The 25961-nt window shown below is 37.4% G+C and overlaps 5 protein-coding genes across 5 annotated transcripts; 2 read left to right on the forward strand and 3 right to left on the reverse strand.

The window, feature by feature from the left end:
• Positions 1-234: 234 nt before the first annotated feature.
• Positions 235-2943, reverse strand: LOC130462547 (uncharacterized). Its single transcript, XM_056831006.1, has 8 exons — positions 2557-2943; positions 2319-2400; positions 2116-2236; positions 1440-1585; positions 1248-1368; positions 988-1161; positions 613-902; positions 235-517 (listed from the first exon to the last, which is right to left on the reverse strand). The coding sequence occupies exons 1-8, from the start codon at positions 2564-2566 to the stop codon at positions 472-474; spliced, it is 990 nt and encodes a 329-aa protein (XP_056686984.1). The 5' UTR covers positions 2567-2943; the 3' UTR covers positions 235-471.
• LOC130465686 (uncharacterized) lies at positions 2609-3233 on the reverse strand. Its single transcript, XM_056834553.1, has 3 exons — positions 2954-3233; positions 2760-2856; positions 2609-2681 (listed from the first exon to the last, which is right to left on the reverse strand). Exons 1-3 carry the CDS (start codon positions 3231-3233, stop codon positions 2609-2611), a joined length of 450 nt encoding a protein of 149 aa, XP_056690531.1.
• LOC130462546 (uncharacterized) lies at positions 2643-6944 on the reverse strand. Its single transcript, XM_056831001.1, has 5 exons — positions 6746-6944; positions 3327-6670; positions 2954-3227; positions 2760-2856; positions 2643-2681 (listed from the first exon to the last, which is right to left on the reverse strand). The coding sequence occupies exon 2, from the start codon at positions 6498-6500 to the stop codon at positions 3753-3755; it is 2748 nt and encodes a 915-aa protein (XP_056686979.1). The 5' UTR covers positions 6501-6670; positions 6746-6944; the 3' UTR covers positions 2643-2681; positions 2760-2856; positions 2954-3227; positions 3327-3752.
• Positions 6945-9552: 2608 nt separating this feature from the next.
• Positions 9553-14166, forward strand: LOC110785759 (uncharacterized). Its single transcript, XM_021990269.2, has 14 exons — positions 9553-9779; positions 9868-9937; positions 10009-10137; positions 10333-10430; positions 10560-10643; positions 10774-10907; positions 11094-11166; positions 11258-11303; positions 11464-11573; positions 11648-11755; positions 11866-11925; positions 12538-12599; positions 13379-13700; positions 13837-14166. Exons 1-14 carry the CDS (start codon positions 9675-9677, stop codon positions 14065-14067), a joined length of 1632 nt encoding a protein of 543 aa, XP_021845961.1. The 5' UTR covers positions 9553-9674; the 3' UTR covers positions 14068-14166.
• Positions 14167-17082: 2916 nt separating this feature from the next.
• Positions 17083-23719, forward strand: LOC110785760 (RNA polymerase II C-terminal domain phosphatase-like 3). Its single transcript, XM_021990270.2, has 12 exons — positions 17083-18149; positions 18248-18380; positions 18504-18559; positions 18682-18742; positions 18836-20188; positions 20597-21232; positions 21338-21484; positions 21580-21848; positions 21956-22067; positions 22364-22621; positions 22791-22837; positions 22957-23719. The coding sequence occupies exons 1-12, from the start codon at positions 17506-17508 to the stop codon at positions 23018-23020; spliced, it is 3780 nt and encodes a 1259-aa protein (XP_021845962.2). The 5' UTR covers positions 17083-17505; the 3' UTR covers positions 23021-23719.
• The last annotated feature ends 2242 nt before the right edge of the window (positions 23720-25961 follow it).

A 25961-nucleotide genomic window follows, 5' to 3' on the forward strand; every position in this document is an offset into this window, starting at 1 on the left:
TACACTGAGTAAGGTCGTATTCGATAAAACTCGATTTCAAGCCTTATTCTCTCTGACTTTTTAATAAGGAACTAGTGTGTAGCCCGGGCGATGCCCCGGGTTTCTACTGTTAGTAGGTTTCAAATGGTGTTTTCATTGAATATTTCTAATGTTGTTGGTGTGATGAGTTGACTAAAAATTATAATGTACTCAATAACTCTTATTATGTACAATGAGTTATATATTGGACGATGGTTAATAAACGAAAATGTAAAACTTGTCTATAAAGTGAAATTCCCTGGAGACGTACAATTGTCTTTTGAATTTTGGTCGAATCTTTACTCGAATTCTAAATTGTATCTTAAACATGATAAAGTAAACTATTATTGTATTTGTTGGAATTATTGAGGGTATTCCTCTTATTTGGTGCATAACTTAATGTGGCCGTGTCTCCACTTGGCATGGTTGTGTCTTCGTTTACCCATGCTTGTTTTAGTTTTCACGGTTGACGGTTGTAGTTGTTTCTTTGTCTGTCTCCCTGCAATAAAGATATCGATTAGTACGTACAGTTGTTTCATTTTGTGTTTTTGTTGTTTATATTCTGTTTATTTTGTTGTTGAACATTGTACTTACATTTCATTTCTGTTTCTCTTCCTTGCAGTCCTTTCCACTCTAGTGTCCTTTTTTGAGGCGTTATCCAGCAGGTGCCTTGCCACTTCAGTGTTCGTTCCTGTGGCGTTATCCAAGAGTGGTGTTTCTACTCCAGTAGTTGTGTCTGAGGCTTTATCCAGGAGTAGCCTTTTTTCTAGCAGGTCACTTTCCACTTCAGGCTTCGATCCTGTGGCATTATCCAAGAGTGATGTTTCTACTTGAATAGTGTCTGAGGCTTTATCCATGAGTTGCTTTTTTGCTACATTTTGTTCCTGCAATTAGGACATTTTGTTATATAGGTTTGATTATGTAATTAGTTAAGAAAGTCTAAGTTGTATTGTGTTTATGTATACCCACCACTTCTGCACCTTGTAGTTCTTTGTAAGACTTTTCTAATTGGTAATCTATGTGGAACGTCTTTTGGCAGATGAGCTCTGTTGTTTCACTTCTTGTACTCTGCTTCACCTTAAATGCAAATTGTTTCCCAACACAATGTTGTAGGCGATCTAACACGTTATCTTTGCCATTGTCCTACAATGTATTGTTGTTTGTATTTGTTAGTCTTTGTATTTTTTCGTAAGAGCTTATTTATACTTGTGTTTTTGCAATTGTCATACATTTTTCTGTAGTTCAAGAAGTTTGTGTATCGGACTTCCGACGACTATTTCAGCCTCCTTATCGAACAATGCCATTGGGATACATGCAGTTCCATCATCTATATCAACCGTCAAAAGATACCTGCAACTTACTGGGTTATAAATCTAGTAGTTTTTCATTGTCTTGTGATATAGCGTGAGAAAGTTATTTACCTTGTTTTTGGGTATTTGACCACCACCTCGCAATTGGTACAGTAGAATGTTTCATCTATCTTTTTCTTACATGCGTCACAAGAGTTGTAATGCCACTTTTTGTCAAGGTGGATGCTCATGATTGTGGCACTGATGGTGAACATGTCCTGTATAGTATTTATATATGTTATCCAATGAGCATTGAGATTCACTTTCTGCATTAGTCTATGTTTCAGGTTAATAACAATCACATATACTTCTTATGTTTTCTAAATAATGCACAATTTAGATTTTTACACATTTGCCTTTTATCATTGTTTGTGATTCATACATAAGAAAAGCAGTACTCATGTGATATTTTCTGTTGGAGAATTAAAATAACTTCTAATCATTTGCTGGAATAGATGTTAAAATAAATAATTGATCCTTTTCAAATTTTAATAGACATTAGCTAGGGTCCAAGAAGAAAAGAGGTTCTAAGATTTTTGTTAAAAATTTCAATATTTACAATAAATTAGGTTCTATTAGGGTACCCTCATACTTGGATTAGTGGATTTAGCATTGAGCCCTTCAGTTAAATTGATAACTTAGGTTTTAATTAACTGTTGGTATCGTTTTTTTTTTTTTTTTTTGCAATTGGATTCAAGGTTAAATATTTCCGCTAGGTGCAGATGTATGGGGGAAGTTAGGATCTTACCTTTGTTTGTGGATCCATTTGCAGAATATCTTGTATCTTTTTTCTGTTCTTGAACATGGCTTGTTCTAGTGTCTCGTGTGGTTTAGCCTCCAGTTGTTTAATAGGTGTTCTCGGTTCAGGCCTGTTGGTAGAATGTGTTAGTTTGTGATTATGTTTCAGTTATAAACTTGGGTTATGAATATGGGTTTATATGAATTTGTTACCCTTGCTTGAAACCTTCTATTTCTGGAATTGGCAGGTTGATGTGTATCTGCGTTGCATTTGTAGAGTTCAACTGATAGTTTCCTGCAAGTTGCAATGTTTAGAATAATGTTAGCATCTCATAGAGGAGAGTGACACACCAGTATTTTATATACACGGCAGAAGTACTTGGCCCAACAATTGGTCATTTTGTTTAGTTTGTGTATTTTTATGGAGTTATGTATTAGGTGTTGGTCTTACCTTGATACATACTCACTTTTGTTGAGGTGATGAGTAGTACTTTGAAGTTGTCTTAATCCTGTGTTATGTGAGTGTCTATCAAGTCAGCTTTTGCTCCCCACAAAGTAACCACAACCTTGGTGTTGCTGCATATATAGTGGTAATAAGTTTTTGTCAGGATCTGTATATGTATTGTGTGTGTTGACATTAAATTTCTATTTTACCATTGATCTTCAATTTGAATCCTTCGTATTGGGGTTCTTTGTAATCCAACATTGACCCAGGTTTTCTCCTCAACTCCAATTAGCAAGCCAACTACATCTACAATTTATGGCCATGTTCGTAAATAGAACATGTATTAGTGTAATATATTTGAGGAGGTATATTAATGATTTGGCAGTAGTTGTTGTTTACGTACCTATGGCGTAGTCACTTTTGTTGTTCCTCTCTTGCAAACGATCTAATGGATGTATCTGGAAGTTGTTCATCGGGATTGTTGCTGCATTTTCTTGTTCTTGAAAAACAGTTGTAAAAGGGGTGAATCTGATAAGCATGTCATTTTTTACCGGGCAATGAAGCTTGTTGTTTCTAGCCACTTCAAAGTTGTTAATTGTGTGTATATTTCCTTCCACAATTTGATCCTTGTAAGTTTTCATCAAATCCTTCCTCATAGTGGCTTGAATGAGCCCTCCCTGCATTTGGTATTTTAATTTTGGTGTTACTTTCCAAATTTATTATTAGGCAGTTTGTTAAGCAGAGGTGTAAAGGATATAGATGTTAGTTTAGCTTACTTGTTTGTCTAACAGAAGGAAATCAAAAGCGGTTGGTTGTTCGCTCGAGTTGTATACCACATCCCATGTTCTTATAACTCGTGCCAGCAAGGGTCCTCCCCTCAAAGTGGGCCTGAGGTCAGCAATGTTTTGATTTGTTGCCATTTTTCAAAGTCTTAGATCCTGGAACAAATTTCATAATCAGTTAGTTATGCACGGAAGTTCACAACCAAAGTTCTATCAATAATGTAAGGAATGAAGCTGTTAATGAGACAATGATTCAAATGATGCAATGTAGACAATGATGCATTTCTGTGATGATTTAGTAAGTTGGCAGTCTTATTTTTTTATGCTAAATCAGGGAGTTTTTCTAAACTAAGAAACAGGTAAAAACAAACATTCTGAACAGAGCCTTGTTTTTAATGAAGTTTCAATGTCTTGAACAGATTATAGATCATTGAATATTTCTTTGTAGACCACATTTTTTGTTTTTCCAGTTTGCTGATCATCGGTGCTTGTTCTTGGGATGCAGATTTTGAGTCCACTCCGTGTAGTGACTCTGGATACAGCAACATATAGTTGGCCATGGCTGAATACTGGTTCTGGCAAGTATATTCCCACATGGTCGAATGTTTGTCCTTGACTCTTATTGATTGTCATTGCGAAGCAAACTTTGATTGGGAACTGCCGGCGCTTTAAGATGAATGGCCATTTTGAATCTGATTGTGACATTTCTACTCGTGGAATGCTGACCATGTCCCCCGCATTTATTCCAGTGACAACTTGTGCTTCAATGATTCTATGGTTCAATCTGGTGACAATAAGGCGTGTCCCATTACATAGTCCCTCTCTTTGGTTGATGTTCCTCAACAATATTACAGGACACCCTACTTTGAGTTGTATTTCATGATTGGGCACACCTGGAAATTGTAGGCTGTTGAGGAATTCAGTAGGGTACAGTGATTGCACATTTCTCCCACCTGTTGTTGCTGGGCAGATTCTGTCTGCGCTCTTGTAGGTTATTTCCTCTCCTGGGATCATTTGGAGTATGTATCCATTGATCTTGTCAACTGTTTCATTTTTTGGAGCAAGTATGGCCCGTTGTTGGAGGTACTTTGGGTCCATGTGCCTGTGTAAAATTTCTGGGTACACCTCTTCCACCAATGCAGCAATAGGATCATCTCCATGTATAAGTAAGTCCTCGGGTATTTCTATCCATGTCGGTTCATCCTCGCCTTCTTTTGTTGTTGCTGGAATATGCCCGTTTCCCATATCTAGAACCCATTTGCTGAATTCTGATCGCTCTATATCGACTTGGTCTAGGTTTGACCGCTTTATTCGCATATTTGTCCTTAGTGTGTGGACAATGCACTCTGGCCATATGGTCTTGGATTTGCTCACAGATGCATCTACAATTTCTACTCGTCCTCCTTTTGGAACAACAGGTAGTATTTGCCGAAAATCCCCTCCTAAGACTACTACCTTGCCTCCAAAAACTTTGTCCTTTGACGATTGGTCATGAAGCTGCATTACATCTCGAAAAGTTCGGTCAAGTGCTTCAAAGCCATGCCTATGTACCATGGGAGCTTCATCCCATATTATGAGCTTTGTTCGTCGGATTAGTTCTGCGAGGTCAGAGCCTTGGTCAATGTTGCAGCACGAATTTTCACTTAACACCAGTGGGATTTTGAACCTGGAATGGGCAGTACGGCCAGAAGGGAGTAGTAAAGCTGCTATTCCTGATGATGCCACTGCAAGTACTATTTGTTCTTCGGAGCGAAGCTTGGATATTAATGCTCTCCAAAGATATGTCTTCCCTGTGCCACCACTACCATAGACAAAGAATAGTTGACCTCTACTCTCGTACACTGCTTGAAGGATGTTGTCATAAACATGTCTTTGGTCATCATTAAGGTCCTGTTCTAAATCGCGAGCATCGCTAGCCAATGATTCTGTGTCGTAGTCATGCTCTTCCAGTAGCATCCTATTTCCTGCTTCTTGAAGTAGGGCTGCATCTGGTAATGGGATGCCGTGGTAGTCTTTGAGGCTTCTATTGTCTCTGTTTAGTAGTTGTTCAATCTCATAGAGGGTGTAGTTCTGAATCTGATCTTCTGCTAGACTTAGGTCTGCAATTCCCAGTCTTTGACGTTGTCGGTAAACAATGTCATCCGATAAGTCTGTCCAATGCTTTTCCCACAACTCTTTTGGGTCTGACACTTCACAGAATAAGAGCATTGTAACAAAGAGTTCCCGCAATTGTGGGCCGTTAGACCATGTGGCTGCTTCAACTAATCCCTCGTGCCATTCATTGTCCCCATCAAGAGGCCCAAGGGCATGACATGCTGCCTTGTATGTAGGATGTATGATTCCATTCACCGTCCGGATGTCTGCGAAGCATGTGGCACCTTTGACAATATTCAGAAGCAATCTTAAGTAGTACTTCTCCCCGGAGGCAGGGTGTGCAAAGTATATCCTTCCAATGCTGCTCCCGTTTTCTCTAGGCTTCCATCTTTTCTCGTCGCTTAACCATACCCATTCTGTTGGGAAGTCTGCATATGTGAGTTCGCGCGCTTCTGGATACATCCTGTTAGCTGTCATCCACTCTGTCAATGTTGTTTTCTTTGCCCCAACTCTTTCCAGGACATCGTCCAAGTGCTCATGGTCTTCAAAAATGACTTCTTGATGACCCTCCAAATGAAACGTTAGCCTCTGTACAGGGGGGTTTTTGTATTGGATGATGAATGAGAATATTCTCCAACATGCTTCAGAGGCTGACACATATCTACATTTTAGATAATTTTGAATCTCATCTATAACTTGCTCCTGGTGGTTTTGTGCTTCGTTGCCATTATTTCCTTCCCGAGCCTGTTCAATTCTTGCAAGTGCCATGTCAGGGCCTTTGTTCATATACTTGAATAAGTATTTCAGTGACCTATCTTTGTTGCACCATTCCACATTTATGTGGGCCTGAAATTTCACCACCAGATCAATATTGTATGGGATTACAAACCTGTTATCCAGAACTTGACCATTCTTTGTTGCTGTATGCCCATTATTACGTCTTGTATACAGTGCATACCCCTCATCATTCACAGTTGTTGTTTCCTGGAAACTTCTTGGGTAGTGTTTTGAGCATTTTCCATCTTCCATGCAAGGTGAGCGTTCGTTCATTGACCCACAAGGCCCATGCATCATTGATTGGACTACTATTTCATATCCAATTAAGTCTACCTCTTTGTCTGGTAACTCTGCACAAATGATTCTGTCTATGTCTTCTGGAGTTAGTGGCTTGTCATCTGGATGTAAAAACAGCAGAATATGAGCGTGCGGCAAGCCTCGTTTCTGAAATTCAATGGTATATATTACTGCAAAGAGAAAGAGGATTTGTTAGTGATTAATGCATGTTGTTATTTAACTTCTTTGGAGGAAATAATATGTACCTGCTATTGTTCTCCCAAAATGTTCTTTTGTTGTTAGATCACATATCAACTCATCAAGCTTTATTTTGAAGACGCGGACCACGACATCTGGCCTGTCTTCGGGTCGTTGTCCAGGTATGTTTGCTAAGAATTCTGTAATTTCAGGCCACTTTGGGTTACATGTGAATGTTATGAACAGATCAGGTGGTCCTGCCCATCGACAAATGGCCATCGCATCTTGGTAATGAGATGCATGGTCAGTCTTATTCTATTAAGTGTAGCTCAATGGTATTTGACTATATAAAATTTTAAAGTAAAGGAACTACCTTAGTTTTCAAGAGCCAGCTATCCAAATGACAGTACAACTTCAGAAGGTTCACAAAGTACCTGTAGCCCACAAAGTAAAACAGAACCATTAAGTTATTTGGAAAAGGTTCTGTATAAATGAGAATGAAGCTTGAATTTTTGGTCCTGTCACCATTATATACAATGGAATTGAAATTCCCTGATTGAGATTAACAAAGGGCAAAAACTTAGTATTCTGATTCTAGTATTCTGATTCAAAAGAGTCAGCTCACACCAATGTTGGTTAAACATAATAATTAGGGTTGCCACAATTTATTTGTAAGACTGTTACACAATTTTGGCAATTTTCCATGACTGTTTGGCAATTTTCCCATCAGTTATTGCATAACAATTCTATAGACTCCCAAAAATTGCCAGCCCCATATTGCAGTTCGTGCTCAACCCTGAAACTCACATTTTCTACTTTTAAGTGTCCATATGACTCCAATGAGATGTACTTGACAGTGAACAACTCTAGATGATCACATTCAACCTTAATGCGGTGCTATCAAATACATTAGACATTTACTTCTGTTACTGTTTACGAAATTGAATAACTTGGCTATAGTCAGAAAACTCTCTACATTTCCCACAACCAGTGCTTACCTTTTTTTTAGGGTAATAAATGTTGTTTTGTGGAGAAATAAAGCTAGACCACCCACATATTTAGAAAGGTAAGCACTTGGGTTCGCTATACTGAACATATCTGCATATTGGTCTTTTCTTTATGTTATTATTCAAGTTCAGCAATGCTCTAGTATAAATCCTAAAGTCACCTCATATCCATTTGAAACTCACCCATCCACATAAAAGTAACTCATAAGAGAGATCTCATAAAAGACACTCCTAATCATAGAACATTCGTATGATACTGAGTAAGTGATGAGATTATCTTATACAAAGCTTTTGGAAAATACAGAGGACTGTGAGCCTGTGTAACCATTTCAATATGCCAATTGGAGATGAGGACTTCCACAAGGGCTTTAATAATACTTATGACAAAGCATTAGCAAGCAACCTTCGCAGAATATTCAAGAAGTAATGACAATTTCCGACTTTTATCTATCTCTTAATAGTTACTCCCTCCTCCCAGAAATAATATTCACATACTATTTTGTTTCTCTGTGACAAAATTGTCACATTTCCTAAAATTCCCATATTAAATTACACAATATATAGAGGCATTTCCAATACAATCTAAATTGAACAACTAACCAGAGTTTTTGTTGCAGGACAATATGATACTCAACAATCGACTGCAGCCCCTGTCTTACTCAAGCCTACAGCAAACAAAACCCAAAACAAAAACAAATGGTACTTTGTAAATGAAGAGCCTAATGCCATGAATACATATACAAACACAAGAATTAAATCATTGTAATAGTTTAGATGCGTGAGTCACCTAATTACTTCTCATAAACCTTTTTCAAAGGGGTAGCAAAATAGGGGCTGATGAATTCAGCAAGACTATAGGAATATATATAATGGGAACCTCTTAGAGGGGCTCAATTACGCAGCTTCAGTTACAGATTTAGGCAATCAATTGAGAAATTGATTTGGTTCAAAAGATAAAATTAAACTCATGACTTGAATTATAATTTATTGTGAAAACACATAGGCAGAAATCAACCCACAAAGACGAATCTTCTTCCTCGTGATTTAATTGAGTACTCATAATCAATGTTTCTCTTAATTAAGAATAATCAATTAATCATGAAGAGGAATTCGGAGGTAGCCCAATTCGGAGCTACAAAGGCGGGATGCGACCCACAAAGACGAATCTTCTTCTTCCTGATGTAATTGATAACTCATAATTAATGTGTCACTTAATTAAGAGCAATCAATTATCATGAAGATGGAGCAATCAATTATCATGAAGATGAGAGATTGGAAAATCTGAGGAAAATGAAATTTTGGAGAAGCTTTCAAAGTTTCAAGGAAGAAGATGGGTCGGTGATGTGAGCAGTGAAATTAATGTACTCTCATTTATTATAATTCTCCCTTTACAGCAGATTTAGGAATTAAAGATCGTAAATGAAACACAAGTAAAAGTTGGTTGAGGTGGTAAAAGTTGTGCTCCTTAACTACGGAGGTTTGATGTTCGAGCCTTAGAACATCCTTTTTGGTTGTAAGTATACCACAATTTTGTTAGATGGAATACGTGGCACAGATGCTTCGTTGTCGCGGCGACACTTGTAGATGTTGACGTGGCGGAATGCAAGTGCAAAGAAAGAGGGGAATACGTGGCACATAGACGTTTGTCAAAACGCCTTTTAATATATTAGTATAGATAATCCAATTTACAATAAATTTATACAGCATATATTGATACCGCATTAGGTGTTCCTGTCGCGGGAAGAGTCTCGTAAATACTCAATTTTTTTATTTTGTTACTGTGGTAAAATAAATTAGTGAAAGGCTGAAAGGTGCGTAGTTGAATTAACTAAGGCGCGGGCATAATTGGCTAACTTGACAAGGCCCAAAACTGAAAAAAAAAAAATCTTGGAAAGAAGGATGAGAAAGAAAATACAGAAACCTGAAAGCTTTCGTATAGGCCGCCTAAAAGAGAGAAGCTTGACGATGAGATGAGGTTGATGATGTGAAAATGGCAATGGCAGCTGCAATTGGTATTGGAATTAATATTGGTTTCACTTCCTGTAAACGCCCCTTTGCTGCAATTCGTCCCCCTCTTATCTATTGTTTTGCCAAGGTTCTTTCTTCATTTTCCCACTTTCATTTTCAAGTTTTGTTTTCTCTGTGTAAATCTCCTCATTTCTCCTTCTTCTTATGGTTTGTAGCTTCCTCGCATTAGCTCACTTTCTGCTGTTGAATCACCCAAAGCCGATGCATATCCAGCCCTTCCTGCAGGTTTCTCTTCTTCCTCAATTTTGTTTGTTTTGTTGCTTGCTTTCTTGTTGATGGAGTCTGTGCTTTTGAAGCTTCTGTTAATGGAGGTATTAATTGCAAAGCACAAGAATGGAAGACGTGGAGCTCTAAAGAATTGGGCATCACTAATTCCATGATTGACAAACCTACTCAATTTGTTCTCAAAACCCTCAAAAAGAAAGGTTCTTCCATCATTTTTTCTTTGTTTAAGCATTCAATTCCTTTGTATACTTGCTTGTGACTTAGTAGAATTAATCAATGTTTATATATGCACTAGTTTTACTTTTCAATTTCATCTAATAAAATTGTGTAGTTTGTCCTGTATGTATGGAATTTATGACTAGAGAGGGTTTTCTATGTTGATAATCTTATTCCAGGATATGAGGTATACCTTGTTGGAGGATGCGTGCGCGATCTCATCTTGAAGAGAATTCCCAAGGATTTTGACGTTATCACTTCTGCTGAGCTCAGAGAGGTACTTACATGTCTTTCACTGTTTCGATCACCAATATGAGTTTCTGATGACTCCATTTTAAACTGTTACGGGATTGAATGAGAGATGTTGAGGCTTCTGATTCACTCTTTATGTATCACTTACTTGCAGGTTGTTCGTAGCTTTTCTCACTGTGAAATTGTTGGAAAGCGATTTCCTATTTGTCATGTCCATGTATCAGATTCTATTATAGAGGTTTGCAATCCTAATTTGCATGCATTTAGTCTGACTGTTCAAAAAGGGAAGGGGAAAGAAAGAGAGTGAGTGAGAGATTGAATTATTTCTATGTTGTTTTTCTGATGTTCCAATTTTGTTGTCAGGACAGGTGTCAAGTTTTAGTACTGTTGCAAGGAAGTCAAGGAAGAATTTCAATAGTCTTTCAAAAAGGCCTCGAGGCTGTGATGAGCACGATTACATTCGCTGGAGAAATTGTGTTCAACGAGACTTCACAATTAACGGGTAAAATACTTTACTTCTGCAAGCCAAATAGATTTGTTTGCAAGTTGGTGATAATAAACTTGTTAAATTTTGAATGATCCATTGTAAATCTTAATCTAGCGGTCTGTCATTTTCCTTCATCAATAATTCATTCAGTTTCTGAAGTCAGATGTACGTTGTTCTATTTTCCCTCGGTGATTCTTGCAGGCTGATGTTTGATCCTTACTTAAAGTTAGTATATGACTATATTGGTGGTGTTGAAGATATTAAAAGATCTAGGGTTTGTTTCTCTCACTTGCTCTTTTCACCTATTGTCCTGTTGTAGTTAGACTAGTTACTATGTGCTTATCTAGCTTCTTGTGCTCATATAGGTGCATACAGTAATCCCTGCATTTTCATCTTTTACAGAAGATTGTGGTGAGCATTATAATTTTTTCTCTCTCATTGTTCTTTCTGTGATTTACCTCTCATGTGGGAAAATTTCAAGTCAAACTTGTATAGATTTGGAACTTTATCTCCATATTTTCATGGATATCATAACATTTTTGTCTAACTGAGACCAATTCTGAATTTGCAGCTCGCATTTTACGTGCTTTTAGAATTGCTGCACGCTTAGAGTTTAAATTTACAAAAGAACTTGCACTATCTTTGAAAGAATTATCTCTCTCGGTGCTAAGACTTGACAAGGTATCCATACTTATGTTTCTTTTATGGATTGTGTCTCTTTCTTTTCACACATACAGTCTCATGGAATGCTGTAGGGAAGGATCCATATGGAGATGAATTATATGCTGGCTTATGGATCTGCTGAAGCTTCTATAAGGTTACTGTGGAAGTATGGCCTTTTAGAGATACTATTACCCTTACAAGTACGGGATCCTTTTTTTTATTATTATCTTTTGTTCATGTTAGGACAATTCTCTTGTCGTTGTGGTCCACATCCTCTTTTTTCTTCATGATTGTTACTTCTTGCCTGCAGGCAGCATATTTTGTTTCCCAGGGTTTTCGAAGGAGAGACAAAAGGTCTAACTTGCTTCTGGTAAATGCAATACTTTGTCATGTTCGACAATTAAAATCGTTTCTTTATTTCCCATGTTTCTGTTTTGTGTTTTAAGTTAAGCAGATGAATATGTGACATGGTCTGCTAAAGAGCCTTAAATTATGCAGATGGTCACAGGTTATATGAGGTAAATAGGAGGACCCACGTAGCAGCCGCTCTATAGACTCCATATATACTTACTCGGTAATCATAATGTATCAGCTTCTCTGGAATAAACTAGCCCGATAGGAAAGGGTAGCATAATTTAGTCGGTTAGTAGAGGGAAATGGGAATCGTAATAAGGGAGGGTGGGCAAAGAGAAAGGTATCCAGAATATTCCTCCTTGTTTGGCTTACTTAGTAGAACATTTCTACGCTGTCTGCAATTTGTCATTCAGGGTCGTGGGCACATATTGAATGATTGTTCACTATATATTATATCAATGGATGCATGGAGAAGTTGAATCTATAATGAGATGGATAACACTGAATCTATGATGAGATGGATAACTAGATAATACTTGTATATTACTCTCAGAGTCCTTCCATTCTAGCCTACAGTGTGCTACATGACCTATCGTATAAATTGTGTTTGACACTTTGACTTGTGCAGTCTTTGTTTTCAAATCTGGACAAACTCCTAGCACCAGATCGACCATGCCATAGCAGCTTGTGGTAAGGAATCTCACCTGCTTAAATAGCTGCTTTGGTTGATTGCTATTGCATGGACCACTTACTATCTGGTGTTGTTATTTTAGCTGAAACTTTTGCCGGCAGGTTAAAGTATCATGTGACTTAGATCTGAGTCATTTCGGTTTCTGTCGATAAACTTCTGGACATACGTTTATGCTATTGATTTTATTTCTGTATAATGATTAGAATGGTTACTATGAGATTTAATGAGAGTATTGATAGTAAAACCCGTAAAGCTGTAATTTGAGCTTCCATTTACCTGGTTTATTTGTAAACAAGGTGGTGAATGCGGAACAGAGGTGAGAGGGTCTATTATATTATGCTGACAATTTAATCCTATTTTTAATTTGTCAGTCATCTTTGGTCATATGAATGAAATCTACTTCAAATGGATTGCCTTTCTAGTTTACACTAGCTCAAATAATAATTCGGATAATTATTCCACCAGAATGATTTAGCTTAATATATAGTCTGCCTGCTTCTCCGCGTTTATGCTATTAAAAACTGGTTAGGTCTTCCAAAAAGTCTTTCTACTAGTTAGCACTTGTTAGGGCCATATTTGAACTGCAGTTTCAGCAAGGTCCACACCTCACTTCTGAATTCTGATGATGTTGTAGTTTGGACCGATCAAGGGTGGTTGCTTACTTGTTTGAATATGTTTGAATATGCATTCTGTACTTTGTTTTGTATATATCCATCAGACTTGGAGCGTATTGTATCGTATTGTATCTGAATGAAAACATGACATTTCACTATTTCAGGGTATGCTTATTAGCATTTCACAAAGCAGTGGCTGACCAACCACAGGATCCTTTGGTTGTTGCTGCATTCTGTCTAGCTGTCCACAATGGTGGTTCTTTATATGAAGCTGTAAACATTGCAAAGAGCATCAATCGACCACATGAGTCAAGTTTCCATGAATTACTTGAACATCAGACACAAAATGTGGATGTGAATGTGAATTTGGTAAATGATGTCAAAGATCTTGCTGCTGCTGTTAAAACAGCATTGTGTCAGATGACTGATGAGACTATCGTTTCCCAAGCAATGGCAAAGTATCCAAAGGCACCTTTTTCAGACATGGTAAGGTTTTCTTTCGATTGCAGCTTGACTTTATTTGGTAAAATCATCGCTATAGTAATAGTTGTTTGTTGGTTTTATCTACACTAATGAGAGGCTAATTTGTTATTAATCTGGCTTCCTTCTCTAATCTCTACAGGTTTTCATTTCATTGGCATTACAATTGAGGACAGACAGGATAATAAGCTGTGTTACAAAGGGAAGGGAAAAGGGATTTGTGCCAAAGCATGGGACTAGGATTAACTACGAGTCTTTGGCTATTGGTAACTTGCATGAAGTGCGATTTATGTTGTCAAGAATTATTTTCGATACAATTTATCCACCACACTTGAACAAACATGTCAATGGAAATTCATTTTTACATGAATAATAGATTTTTAGATGGTAGGAAATTCTTTCTTCAGAGGAATATATTTTTTTCTAAGGTATCTTACTCTCTACTTCAAAGCCTACTAGACTTTGTTTAATACGGATTTGAGTTGGGTCAGTCCCCATTCCCCAACAAGTTTTGTTGCGCATTCAGGAATCGAACTTGATACTTTATTTAAACTGGAATAACTCTGTGCATTCTTAGACTCCTGATATAACGGCTACTAAGGGTATCTTTACTTCTTTAGGTTAATAAGTGAAAGTCACTTTTATTCTTTAAAAATCAATCCTGGCTAGCAAAATTTTGTATCACTTACTCACTTTGTGAAAATAAATATAATTGATAGGATTACTACTCCCTTCATATTTATTTAAGGGATATATTTGACCGGGCACGGGTATTAAGAACAAGAATTGAATGGAATAAAGTAATAAAACAAGTGGGGTTGGGTAGATATTTTAATAGGTAAAACAAGTGGGGACCATGTCATTTTAGGGGGTGGAGGGTGGGGTGTAGTTCTGAAATTATTTGTTTAATGGGGTGGTGAGACATATGATGTATTAGATAGATTATTTAATTAGATAGTGTGGTTGATAAGTTACTAAAAATGGCAAGTGTATCTCTTAAATAAATACGGTCGGAAAAGGCAAGTGTATCCCTTAAATAAATACGGAGGGAGTATTACGTAACTAGTTTTGATAAGATAAGTTTCATGAAAATAAGGGTTCTGGAATGTATTTTACAATTAAAATAAATTTTGATAATTTTTATTCCATAAGACTATAAGAGTAATCATAAGGGAGGTGTGCTACGCCGCTGGTCACCAGCGACCCATTTTGTCCATACCCGGGGTAAAATTGTATTTTCACTTCATGCGTTGAAAAGTCAAACAAAGTACTCCGTATCGACAATAATGACAGTGATTAATACAACAATGACAATATTTCAATACAACAATGACAGTGTTTATGCAAACGATGACAATACTTATATAACACTTCGTATACATATTTGTACTCATTCATTTAAGTGGTCCCTTTACTTTTTCTATTTTTTTTTTGGTGATTGTGACCGTATTTTAATACAACAATAACAGTATATATAACAATGACAATACTTATATTACCGTTAACAGTATATAACAAGTTAGCAACACTTTACACATTCATTTAATGGTACACCATCTTTTCCTACTAATTTTATTTTTTTTAGAGTCGGTATGAATAAAATGGGTCGTTGGGTACCAACGATCTAGCCTCCCTCATCATAAGGTTAGATGAGATAATTACAAAGTACTCCGTATCACCCAACTTTGGTAAAACTAGGCGAAGCAAACAACAAGATTATGTGAAGAGAATCTTAATCTCCCAAATATGGAGTACCCAAAAAGTGGTACTCCCTCCATTTTTTAAAACTTATATTACCATGGTCCATGGGTTATCACAACCTCAAAATATAGAGCATCTTACAATAGAGACAAAAGCAGCAATTGGCCCAGCAAAAGAACAAGTAAGCAAGCCAAAGTTGAGAGATAAGCTTAACCTAAATAATTTTAGATTATACAAAACCAAAAGAGGTGAAGTTAGGGCAATTAGCTTGATAGACTATATACTTTATCCTGTCAAATATACAATTGATGTAGTTAGGCATCAGCATGGGGAACCATTTCCTTCATATAATCTTCACGAACATTAGGAGGGGGTTGAAAGTGATAAACTTTGGGGACGGTCATCTGCCTTTCAATGTCAGCTAATTCATGGGCCACCTTGTTAGCGTTTCTCTTGACATGCAGAATGGCCAATTGGTCACAACCCAATTCCTCGTAAGAAGATAAACAATATTAGTGATGATGGTGGAAAGTTGATGATCCTTCTCGAGCATGCACTTCAAAGCTTCAACATCAATTTCCAGTTCAAGGTGGGTAATCTTCATTTCCCAAGCAATTAGCGACCCTTTGATAGCAGTGAGTTCAACAGATGCAGGGTCAAGACTGCTGAAATGAATAGAGAAACTAATGTGCCAAAGGCCTTGTCACATACGAGAACACCTCCTCCACCGGCATTGATGATGTTGCAGAAGTGCTAGTTCTAGATAAAGAATCAATGGACTACATCAAATTATTAGTGAAAGTATAATCTACTCAGAATTTATTATAATAATTTAGTAAAAAAAAAAAAAAACCAGAGGGAGAACGCCTTACTGAATCATTGAAATATTGAATCAAAATCAAAATCTTATACTCCCTCGTTTCTATTTAAGTGTCCGCTTTGAGAGAATTCACGGTGATTAAGGAAAATGAAAAGTGTGTAAGAAAAACAATGATTGAGATTGTTTTTTTGGGAAAAGGATAAAGTATATAATTGTTTATTGATAAAGTACAAATAAAAGTGGACGTGGGTATGAAAACGTGGGAAAGTGTAGAATGTGTAAGAAAAAACAATATATATTTATGAAACAAAAGGTCTTGCGCGCACAAGGTGTACAATAAATTTATTGTACATCAAGATAACTTTTATGCATTTTTGTAACTTTAATTTGTTTTTCTGTAACTTTTATATCATAAAATTAAAAAGTTGACAGATAAATATTTTAAAGGGTTAAATGATTCATTTATACATTATTAGTGATTATGAAGATTTTTTTTTATTCAAATGAAAAAATTTATCATTAAAAAATAGATAACTTTTACACATATAAATGTAATTTTTAAGCATTTTGAGTAACTTTTACTCCGGTGTACAATATTTATTGTACAACCATTATAAATAAGAATTTGTATTTTTGAAAAAGTGAGAAAAGTGTATGGAAAATTGTAATTAAAAAATGGAAAGTGAACACTTATAAGAGAACGCTATTTTTAGAAAATGGACACTTAAATAGGAACAGAGAGTAAATGTTTTGGTTAGTAACTTTTGGTTCGGATCGGTGACGTGTACGGTTGAGATCCGAAATCAAACATCTGACAGTCCTTGGGTAATTCGGACTTGGTTTTGTTTATTTAAACCGCCCGTAATTTGGTCTGCTTTCCATCGTCAAATTGTGTATTAACATCATCATCAACAACGTCATCTCCCCTTTCTCTCTCCCCTTTCTGTTCGTGTTCTTGTTTCTGGATCTCCAATTCATTATCTCCCTTCAATCAACAAAGTGAACACATCTTCAATTTTTGGCGGATTTACAGGTCGCGGATTTCAGATCCCTGAAGCACCGACTTTTTATTTATTTGTATCATCATTCAGTAATTGTCGGCCGGATTAAAGACTTTCTCAAATTTGAAACCCTAAATTTGACGACAATTTCTAGATCTAACTAAAATCTACATCGCTATTCTTCGATTTTGAAAACAATTTGTATTTCTAAAGTACAGATCGGGTGAGTGATTGAGGAAGTCAAGAACAAAAACCCTAGATTTGATTTGGTTAGTGAATTAGAGAGGAAATGGGAAGCGATGTGAAGATGAAAGTTGATGTTGGTGAAGAAGGTGAAATCTCAGAAGCGAATACAATTGTTGAGATTAGTAAGGATGAATTTAAGCCATGGAAACAACAACGTCAATCATTGAGCAAGACAACAACAACAACAGCAACATCGGATTCGTCGAAAAACAAAAACAAAGACAGGTATTGGATGAGTGATCTGTACAAGTATTATCCAAGAAGCTATGGAGCTTCAGGCTTGCACAATTTAGCATGGGCGCAAGCTGTACAGAATAAGCCCTTAAACGAGGCATTGGTTGAGCTCGATGATAAGAATAACAAAACTAGTACTGATAAAGCCACTGATGTTACTGCTGCTGCTGCTTCTAAGGAACAACAACAACAGTCTGTTAATAATAATAACGAAGTTGTTGAAATGGTTGACAGTGAGAAAGAAGAAGGTGAATTGGAAGAAGGTGAAATTGATTTTGACTCCGAGGATGACACCGATAATAAACATAATAACAGTAATAATAAAGGTAGTAATAAACTTGAAGATGATTTTAGTATGATGGCGGGTTTGGAGGTGGAAGATCAAGAATTGGAGAATCAGGTTTCTTCCATTCGTAAAGTTCTTCACAATGTCACTGTTGCTGAAGCCAATAAGTAAGTCTGCCTGCCTTTATCATTATATATTTTGGTGAGACAATCTTGTGCAAAGAGAAATGAGTTGATATTTGTGTTGTGTGTGTTAAATTGGTTAGATCATTTGATATTGTGTGTGCCCGGTTGACGAGCTCCTTGGAGAGTTTGAGAGAGTTGGTGTTGCATACATGGTTTCCATCCAAGGATGCGCTTATTCAACAAGCTTTTGCTGCTATCCAGTGTGTTTATTCTGTAAGCAAATTGCTCGTCATTTTGAACCATGAGAATTCAATTGAGTATATTACAAATGTTTGTTTTTGAGTTTCTAGTTCAAATGCGGTAGCATTAATATGAATGTTCGTAACTAATTTTCAGGTTTACACTTCAATGAGCTCTACTTTAAGAGATCAGAATAAGGATAGGATGTCAAGGTCTTGTCTTGTTCCCTTTATTGCTTCAGTTACATACATACAACTGCTCAATAAATGAGCCTGTTGTTTTGTTTCCGCCCTCTCTTAACAAAGTACTTTTCACCCTCAAATGTTTAATGCAGGCTGCTTAATTTTGTTACGGGCCTTAGTTCTGCTCTTTTTACACCCGAACAGAGGAAAGAGGTTGGTTCAATTGCATTGTTTACTACCATTGATCATTTGAACTTACTACTTTTTCGCCAAGTCTGAAATTTGATTGTGTTGTGTTTCGATTAGGTGGAGGGTATGATTGCCACTGTTAACCCTCCTCCTCCAATAGTTTCAGTGAAGCCTAAGCCTAGGGACAGGCAGGAAGAATTGCCAGTTACAGACAAGGCTATCCTCACTGATTCCAATATATTAACTGTGAACACTGGTGACAACAGCTCACACTATTTGAAGAAAGCGGGATTTGAATCTTCTGCTTATCAGTCGGAGAAAAAGAACACTGACATTCTGTCAGATGCATTGAGACAACTTCCTTGTAATATAAACACAAGAAGCGGTTTTGGTCCTCTGCTTGATCTCCATAAGGTTCATGATGAAGACAGTCTTCCATCACCCACCAGCAAATCAATGCCTTGTTCGCCTTTCTTTGAAGCAAGTGTCCCTCGTGTAGTGCATGGTTTGCAGAAATCTGGGGTGCACCCTTATGAAACTGATGCTTTGAAAGCTGTCTCAAGCTACCAACAAAGGTTTGGTCGGAGTACATTCCAAGCAACGGACACACTTCCTAGTCCAACTCCTTCTGAAGATGGAAATGATGGAGGAGCTGATGATTCTAACGAGGAGGTTTCCAGTTCTACTGCCTATAATAATATTGTTAGTAGGAATTCAAATTCCTCTGTAATGCCACAACCACAACCAGTTGTTTCTTCTGCTGTTTATACAAGTAGTTCAACTGTACAAGCGGTGGTTAGTGGTAATGGAGCTGGGTCTTCTTCTTCATTACGGGGCGTTGCAAAGAGCCGAGATCCTAGACTTCGGCAGCTTAATCCTAGTTTTGGCTCGTTAGACCTTAGTTTTTGTCCCTCGCCTCTGGTGTCCAGCTCAGCTGCTAAACTGGAGTCATTGGGAGAGATAATGAACCCTAAGAAGACCAAAGCACTTGAGGGCCCTCTCTCAGATAGTCCTACTGCCAAGCGTCCAAGGAATGTCATGGAAACCGAAGAGATCTCCACAAATGCAAATCAAGTAACAACTTTGTCTGGAATGGAGACAAGTATTCTAGGGCCACAATTTTCAGGCAGAGGGCTCTTGGGTCCAGCTATTGATCCCCGGAAACCAAGATTTGGTATTGTTTCCTCTGGGAATCCCAGCGTGATAGGGAATACAACTTCTCAGTCTGCAAAGAATGCCAATGGTACCCCGTCCTTGCAGTCTCTGTTGAAAGGCATTTCAGGAAATCCAGCAGCATGGATGAATATTATTAAGGAGCAGAAAAGTTCCGGTGAGCCTTTACAGAGCATGTCACACTCAGCAAACTCAAATTCGATCTTAGGAGCAGCACCCTCACCTAGTGCAACTTCATCTGGGGTGGGGCAGACAAGTGCTCCATTGCTTCAGGTCCCTACTCATTTAGCGGTCACGGTGAGATTATATTCCATTCGAATATGGGTTTTCTCAAAAAAAACAAAACAAAACAGTATATGCACTTATATTGTCTTGAGGTATTTATTGCTTTCTTTGCTATCTGCCATTTAAGTTCTGGTCTCATTTGAGCTGCTACTAGTGGTCTTGCCTGCTTGGAGTTGCATGGCCATTAGTAAGTGTTAGGAGAGTATATATTCCAAACAATGGTTTAATAGTTGGTTTTCTCTCTGTTGCTCTTGGTTTGGAAATCAGAGTTCATCCAATGTACGGAGTACCTACTAGGCTACAATGCGTAACTATTGCTTGTTTTTCCTTCTTTCCTTGAACCCTTTTTTAGGCCGTTGGAATGACGTCTCAGCAACTGAGGCTAATTGCTAACATGTTGTAAACATGACGTACTTGCAGATCCCACAGGATGAATCCGCAAAACTTCGTATGAAATCTCGCGACCCTCGTCGTGCTCTCCATGCCAAAAGGACTGGCAGTTCCGTATCAGAGCAGCCTAAGGCAAATGGAGTACAAAATTCGACCACACAAGGACTGCAAGATAGTCTCAATTTTCAAAGACATGTTAATGGGACAAGTCTAAGTGCTGCATCTTCTCAGACCTCAGTTCTACCTGATATTACCAGGCAATTTACTAAGAATTTGAGAAATATTGCTGACATTATTTCTGCCCCACAGACATCCAGTGTACAGTCTCCACTTGCAATAAGTTCCTCCCCATCCGTGCTAGTTAATTTGGATAGAGCAAATGTTAGTTCTGGTGGACCAGCAAGTGGTATTTCTAATGGGGCAGTAAATGCTGGTGACCAGCGTAGTGGGTCTGCGTTGAAGCCTGAAGAACTTGTTACTGGTCGTCCACAATCACAGAACAATTGGGGAGATGTTGAACATCTCTTTGAAGGATATGATGATCAGCAAAAGGAAGCTATACAGCAAGAGAGAGCTAGAAGGCTTGATGAGCAGAATAAAATGTTTGCTTCCAACAAGTTGTGCCTTGTGCTGGATCTGGATCATACGCTTCTCAATTCAGCAAAGGTGAGTGTCATGCTTAAGGCAATAAACTATATGCCTCTCCTAGTATAATATTATTGGCACTCTCTTGACATTATATAGATAATCATCTGATCCGGTTCTTCACAGTTCTCGGAGGTAGATCCAGTACATGATGAGATCTTGAGAAAGAAAGAAGAACAAGATCGTGAAAAGCCTCGGCGACATCTCTTCCGTTTTCCACATATGGCTATGTGGACAAAATTACGACCTGGTATTTGGAATTTCTTGGAGAAGGTATGCATATCTGCGACAGTAATAGTTTCTACCTTGTATTGGCTGGACTTTGAGTGCAGCTTCATTAACTTCAGTACCCTTTGTGTATTTTCCAGGCTAGTAAGCTTTATGAACTTCATCTTTATACTATGGGGAATAAGTTGTATGCCACTGAGATGGCAAAAGTGCTTGATCCAAAGGGAAGTTTGTTTTCTGGGAGAGTTCTCTCACGAGGCGATGATGGGGATCCTGTTGATGGTGATGAGAGGGTACCCAAGAGTAAGGATTTAGAAGGTGTTTTGGGTATGGAATCTTCTGTGGTAATAATAGATGATTCAGCTAGAGTTTGGCCACATAACAAGCTAAACCTGATAGTTGTGGAAAGGTGAGTGCGTACAAGTAGTGTGAAATGTCCCACATTTTTTATCAAGCTTTTGGCTCTCGTGGTAATTATTTTTATGTATCCACCTCACATAAACTTTTGTCCCACAGGTATACTTATTTTCCTTGTAGTAGGAGACAGTTTGGGCTCCCAGGACCATCACTTCTTGAGATCGACCATGATGAGAGAACAGAAGAAGGAACTTTGGCATCGTCTTTGGCAGTAAGTCTATTGCAGAAGTTCGTTGAGATTTTAGAGTGAAGTTAGTTGGCATTTATTGAGAGAAAGAGATAGTGATTCCATTTTCCTTCCAAATGTGTCCAACATTGGCAGAGTTTGTGGCTTCTTATTAAAAGAGAAAGAAAATGAATCCCTCATATTCCTCATTCGATATTTAAACAAAGGAAATTAGATCTTTCACTCTCCCTTTCCCTCCAAATTTGTCATCCAAACACATAAATATATATCAGAGATGAGAATGGTTTACAAAGGATCTTATGTAATCTTTTGTGAAACAGGTGATAGAGAGAATACACCAAAACTTTTTCGCTCACAAATCCCTGGATGATGTGGATGTGAGAAATGTCTTGGCTGCTGAGCAGCGGAAGATTTTGGGTGGCTGCCGCATTGTGTTTAGCAGGGTTTTTCCTGTTGGGGAAGCAAACCCCCATTTACACCCTCTTTGGCAGACGGCAGAACAGTTTGGTGCTGTGTGCACCAACCAGTTAGATGAACAAGTTACCCATGTAGTTGCCAATTCTTTAGGAACTGACAAGGTATTGTTTTTGCTTTTGTAATTATTGACGACTGAGTCCTTGATTGTTAGACTGCTACTGAGGAATCGGGTCTGCATAGTTGATTCATTCAGAAGAATTACCTGTTATATTATTATTACTATTATTATTTCAATTAGTAGTCCCTGAGATTGTGTTAAATCTGGAACAGGTTAATTGGGCTATGTCAACTGGAAAATTTGTTGTGCATCCTGGCTGGTGAGAATTTCTGCCTCTTGTGATTAGTGTTACTATTACTAGTAATTGGGCAATGTCAACTGGAAAATGATTAATACTATTATTACATAGACTTCTGATGGCTTTTATCTGCACAACAGGGTGGAAGCCTCTGCGTTACTTTACAGAAGGGCGAATGAGCAAGATTTTGCTATTAAATCTTGAACGATTACAGTGTGCCCAGCTTTAGTGAAAGAGAAACCATTAAGTGTTGATAAAAGGGGGTTGAGACCTTGGTTTTGGCAGTGATATTGCCAAGTGTGATGAGGACCAGCCTTAGTTTTCACCCTTAACCTATCACTTGACATTTAGGATGGGTTTATCCGTAGAGATGTTTAGTTGGGTGCGCACAGTGTAGATTGGCTGGCTGTGTTATTAAGGTGGGGGATGGGTTTCACAGCCAAGGTAGAAGATGTAGTAACTGCAACTTGGGGTATTATTTGGTGTTGCTCGATGACAAAGGGACGGAGGGAGTTGGTTGATGCTCTTACAGTTTGACAATAGAGGGGGTTAACCCATTTTCTTGTCGGGGAAATCAATGATCTCAGAGGCTAACGTTGAGTATTGCGGGTACGTGGTCATATCTGGGGCGTATTAGTTTGCTGCGTTGTACAGGAAAAAAAGCATGATTTTTTCCAACTTTGCCAGGGGAAAACCCACAAGGCAAAGTTGTAAGTTGGCCAAAATATTAATTCGAGTAACTGACTAAAATTAAAAATAACATTTTTTGGGGAAGGAAAGAGGGACAGTATAAATGATAATTTGCACCAAAACTGATGAAAGAGGTTAATCTGAGTACTGGTGGTGGGTTGTTTGTCATACGATTGCAATATTCAATTTTGTTTAAATTTCCATTTCAAGTAACCTCATCCTCTTAGGGAAACTAACGAGTTAATATTTTGTTTGTTTTGATCTTATTATTGTTCCTTTCAAAGTTGAGCCTTAATTTCACCCAGAATATATTATCGGAAAGAACATAATGTTAACATATTGACTGGCTACCTAAAAAAGGAATTATGCGTGCCGTTGGGCTATTGACAATTTTGACATTTCATGGTAATCGAAGAAACCTGGAATTTATGAGCATGTACTTGAAATGCATCTTTCGATCGCTTTAACTTTATATGAATCTTTTACTATAAATTCAATTCTCATATACGGAGTACTTACTTTGACATGCCAACTGGACGAATCTGTGAAACAAATCAGTGTCAGGAAATTGTCCCTTTCTTGCGTATTAAGCAAAGAATAACAAATTCTCTTTACATAATATGTGACTGAATCTGGAGGCCGAAATTGAATTTAGCATACCTTGTACTCTTGTAGTAGTATTGTACGGAGTAGTTTCTTGCGAACACAAAAAACTACATACTTTTATACTTGGTGTACCAAAATTACTCCGTATTTCCACACCTTAAAGCTTGGGATTATACCACATTGAATGTGTGGCGTACTTGCTTTGCTCATTGTTCTCCATCAAGGAATCAAACATTTGGACCACACTTTGTGAGATTATTGTAACATAACTGCACAATAACATCAACTAGATTTTCCAAAACTATACGCCCTAATTCACATCATGTACTGTTTTTATTTTAAGATAGACTTATATTCTCTAAAATAAAATTGGACAATAACATAAATCGTATCGTAGCTTTTACCAAGTTAATAAAGTCTTACCCTAGTGGCAGGGGCGGCGGAGAGGGGGTGCGAGCGGGGCGACCGCACAGGGCCTCCAAACAAAAAGGGCCACCGATATTTTCGTATATATAGAATTAAAGTCATATTTAGTCATATGAAACTTAAATTGGCCCAGCGGTAGGTGTTGCTTGATTGCACACAAAGCGTCTGGGATCGATTTTCTGATTGAGCATTTTATTTTTACAAAATGACGACACCCATTATTATTTATTCGGCCCATACTTTAGGCCCCTCTCTCCTCTTTATTTTTGGGCTTGTCTTTTCTTTTCTTTTTATCTTTCCTCCTGTTTTACTTTTATCTTTTCTCCTACTTTACTTTATTTATCGTATTTCATAAAATTCATCTTAAATTCTAAAATTCATTACTTCATAACAATATACTTTTATATAAATTCATTGTCTCTTGGTAAACAATATAAATTTATTTATTTGAAGTTTTTATTAAAAAAAATAATATTCCCCATGTGATTGACTAATTGTTTAATAATTGATTATTTTTTCTAGTGCTCCTAAATATTTTTAACTAAAGAAATAGCCAATTGAAGTCGAAATTTATTCCATAATAATTTAAACTAAATATTTTTAATGTATGTTGAATCGTAAAAAGGGCCCAATTTTATAATTTCGCACAAGGCCCCACAAATCTTTGCCACGCCCCTGCTTAGTGGTTATGTCTGAAGACACTGCCATAAGTCATAGGTACAATGAGCATCACGTAAACAACGTAATTATAATAAATCAATTAAATTTTGGAGATAAAATAAGGCTTTCTCCTTATTTTCAATTATTTCAGCAAAATAAAATCAAAAACAAGTTATAACTAAAAATAAGTTTATTCTGAAAGAAAAAAAAACTAAAATAAGTTTTATATAAGTTAGAGAATTGCTATACCGTTAGTATTATAACAAACCCTTATGGAGAGCGAAAAAGAAAGGGCAAAAAACCTATCCAGTGAGGAAAATGATCTCCTACAGAGATCGAATAAAAAATTTAAAAGAAATATTAGAGAAACAATCCCTCCTGCAGGGGTTGATGAGACTGGAAATAGCCATGAAGATATGGAGATGGAACCATTTGCGGAAGAAACCCCGAGGGTAGGGTATAAACCTCCATCGTTATCGTATATTCAAGCGGCGAAGGGCTTTGGTGCAGCAGCTAACCCGCTCTATGAGGAAGGCACTCTAGATGATGAAGCGATTTCGGATGATGATGTGACTCTGGACTGTGACAGTGATGATGAAGGCTGCCCCACCATTCTCTTAACAAAAGAAGAGAAGAAAAGGCTCCGCAGTCCATGGAAAAATACATTGATTATTAAACTCTTTGATAGAAGGCTAAGCTATGATATCTTGATGAAAAAATTACGAGCAAAGTGGAGCCTGAAGGGCGATATAGCTCTGACAGA

The sequence above is a fragment of the Spinacia oleracea genome, chromosome 1, assembly GCF_020520425.1.
Source record: "Spinacia oleracea cultivar Varoflay chromosome 1, BTI_SOV_V1, whole genome shotgun sequence".
In the NCBI taxonomy this organism is placed as follows: Eukaryota; Viridiplantae; Streptophyta; class Magnoliopsida; order Caryophyllales; family Amaranthaceae; genus Spinacia; species Spinacia oleracea.

What these genes read in the sequence shown, in the direction of transcription:
- LOC130462547 (XM_056831006.1), bottom strand. An exon ending in GTCAAATACCCAAAAACAAG is followed by an intron (nt 1,369 to 1,439) that starts GTAAATAACTTT and finishes AGTAAGTTGCAG; the next exon opens with GTATCTTTTGACGGTTGATA. An exon ending in AAGAGAAACAGAAATGAAAT is followed by an intron (nt 518 to 612) that starts GTAAGTACAATG and finishes TCTTTATTGCAG; the next exon opens with GGAGACAGACAAAGAAACAA.
- LOC130465686 (XM_056834553.1), bottom strand. Translation starts at nt 3,233, where the DNA reads ATGCAGGGAGGGCTCATTCAAGCCACTATGAGGAAGGATTTGATGAAA. An exon ending in CAAAAGTGACTACGCCATAG is followed by an intron (nt 2,857 to 2,953) that starts GTACGTAAACAA and finishes CATAAATTGTAG; the next exon opens with ATGTAGTTGGCTTGCTAATT. An exon ending in ATTCAAATTGAAGATCAATG is followed by an intron (nt 2,682 to 2,759) that starts GTAAAATAGAAA and finishes CTATATATGCAG; the next exon opens with CAACACCAAGGTTGTGGTTA.
- LOC130462546 (XM_056831001.1), bottom strand. Translation starts at nt 6,500, where the DNA reads ATGATGCATGGGCCTTGTGGGTCAATGAACGAACGCTCACCTTGCATG.
- LOC110785759 (XM_021990269.2), top strand. Translation starts at nt 9,675, where the DNA reads ATGGCAATGGCAGCTGCAATTGGTATTGGAATTAATATTGGTTTCACT. An exon ending in TTATCTATTGTTTTGCCAAG is followed by an intron (nt 9,780 to 9,867) that starts GTTCTTTCTTCA and finishes TATGGTTTGTAG; the next exon opens with CTTCCTCGCATTAGCTCACT. An exon ending in AAAGGTCTAACTTGCTTCTG is followed by an intron (nt 11,926 to 12,537) that starts GTAAATGCAATA and finishes TGACTTGTGCAG; the next exon opens with TCTTTGTTTTCAAATCTGGA.
- LOC110785760 (XM_021990270.2), top strand. Translation starts at nt 17,506, where the DNA reads ATGGGAAGCGATGTGAAGATGAAAGTTGATGTTGGTGAAGAAGGTGAA. An exon ending in CTACTCATTTAGCGGTCACG is followed by an intron (nt 20,189 to 20,596) that starts GTGAGATTATAT and finishes ACGTACTTGCAG; the next exon opens with ATCCCACAGGATGAATCCGC. An exon ending in TTTGGAATTTCTTGGAGAAG is followed by an intron (nt 21,485 to 21,579) that starts GTATGCATATCT and finishes TGTATTTTCCAG; the next exon opens with GCTAGTAAGCTTTATGAACT.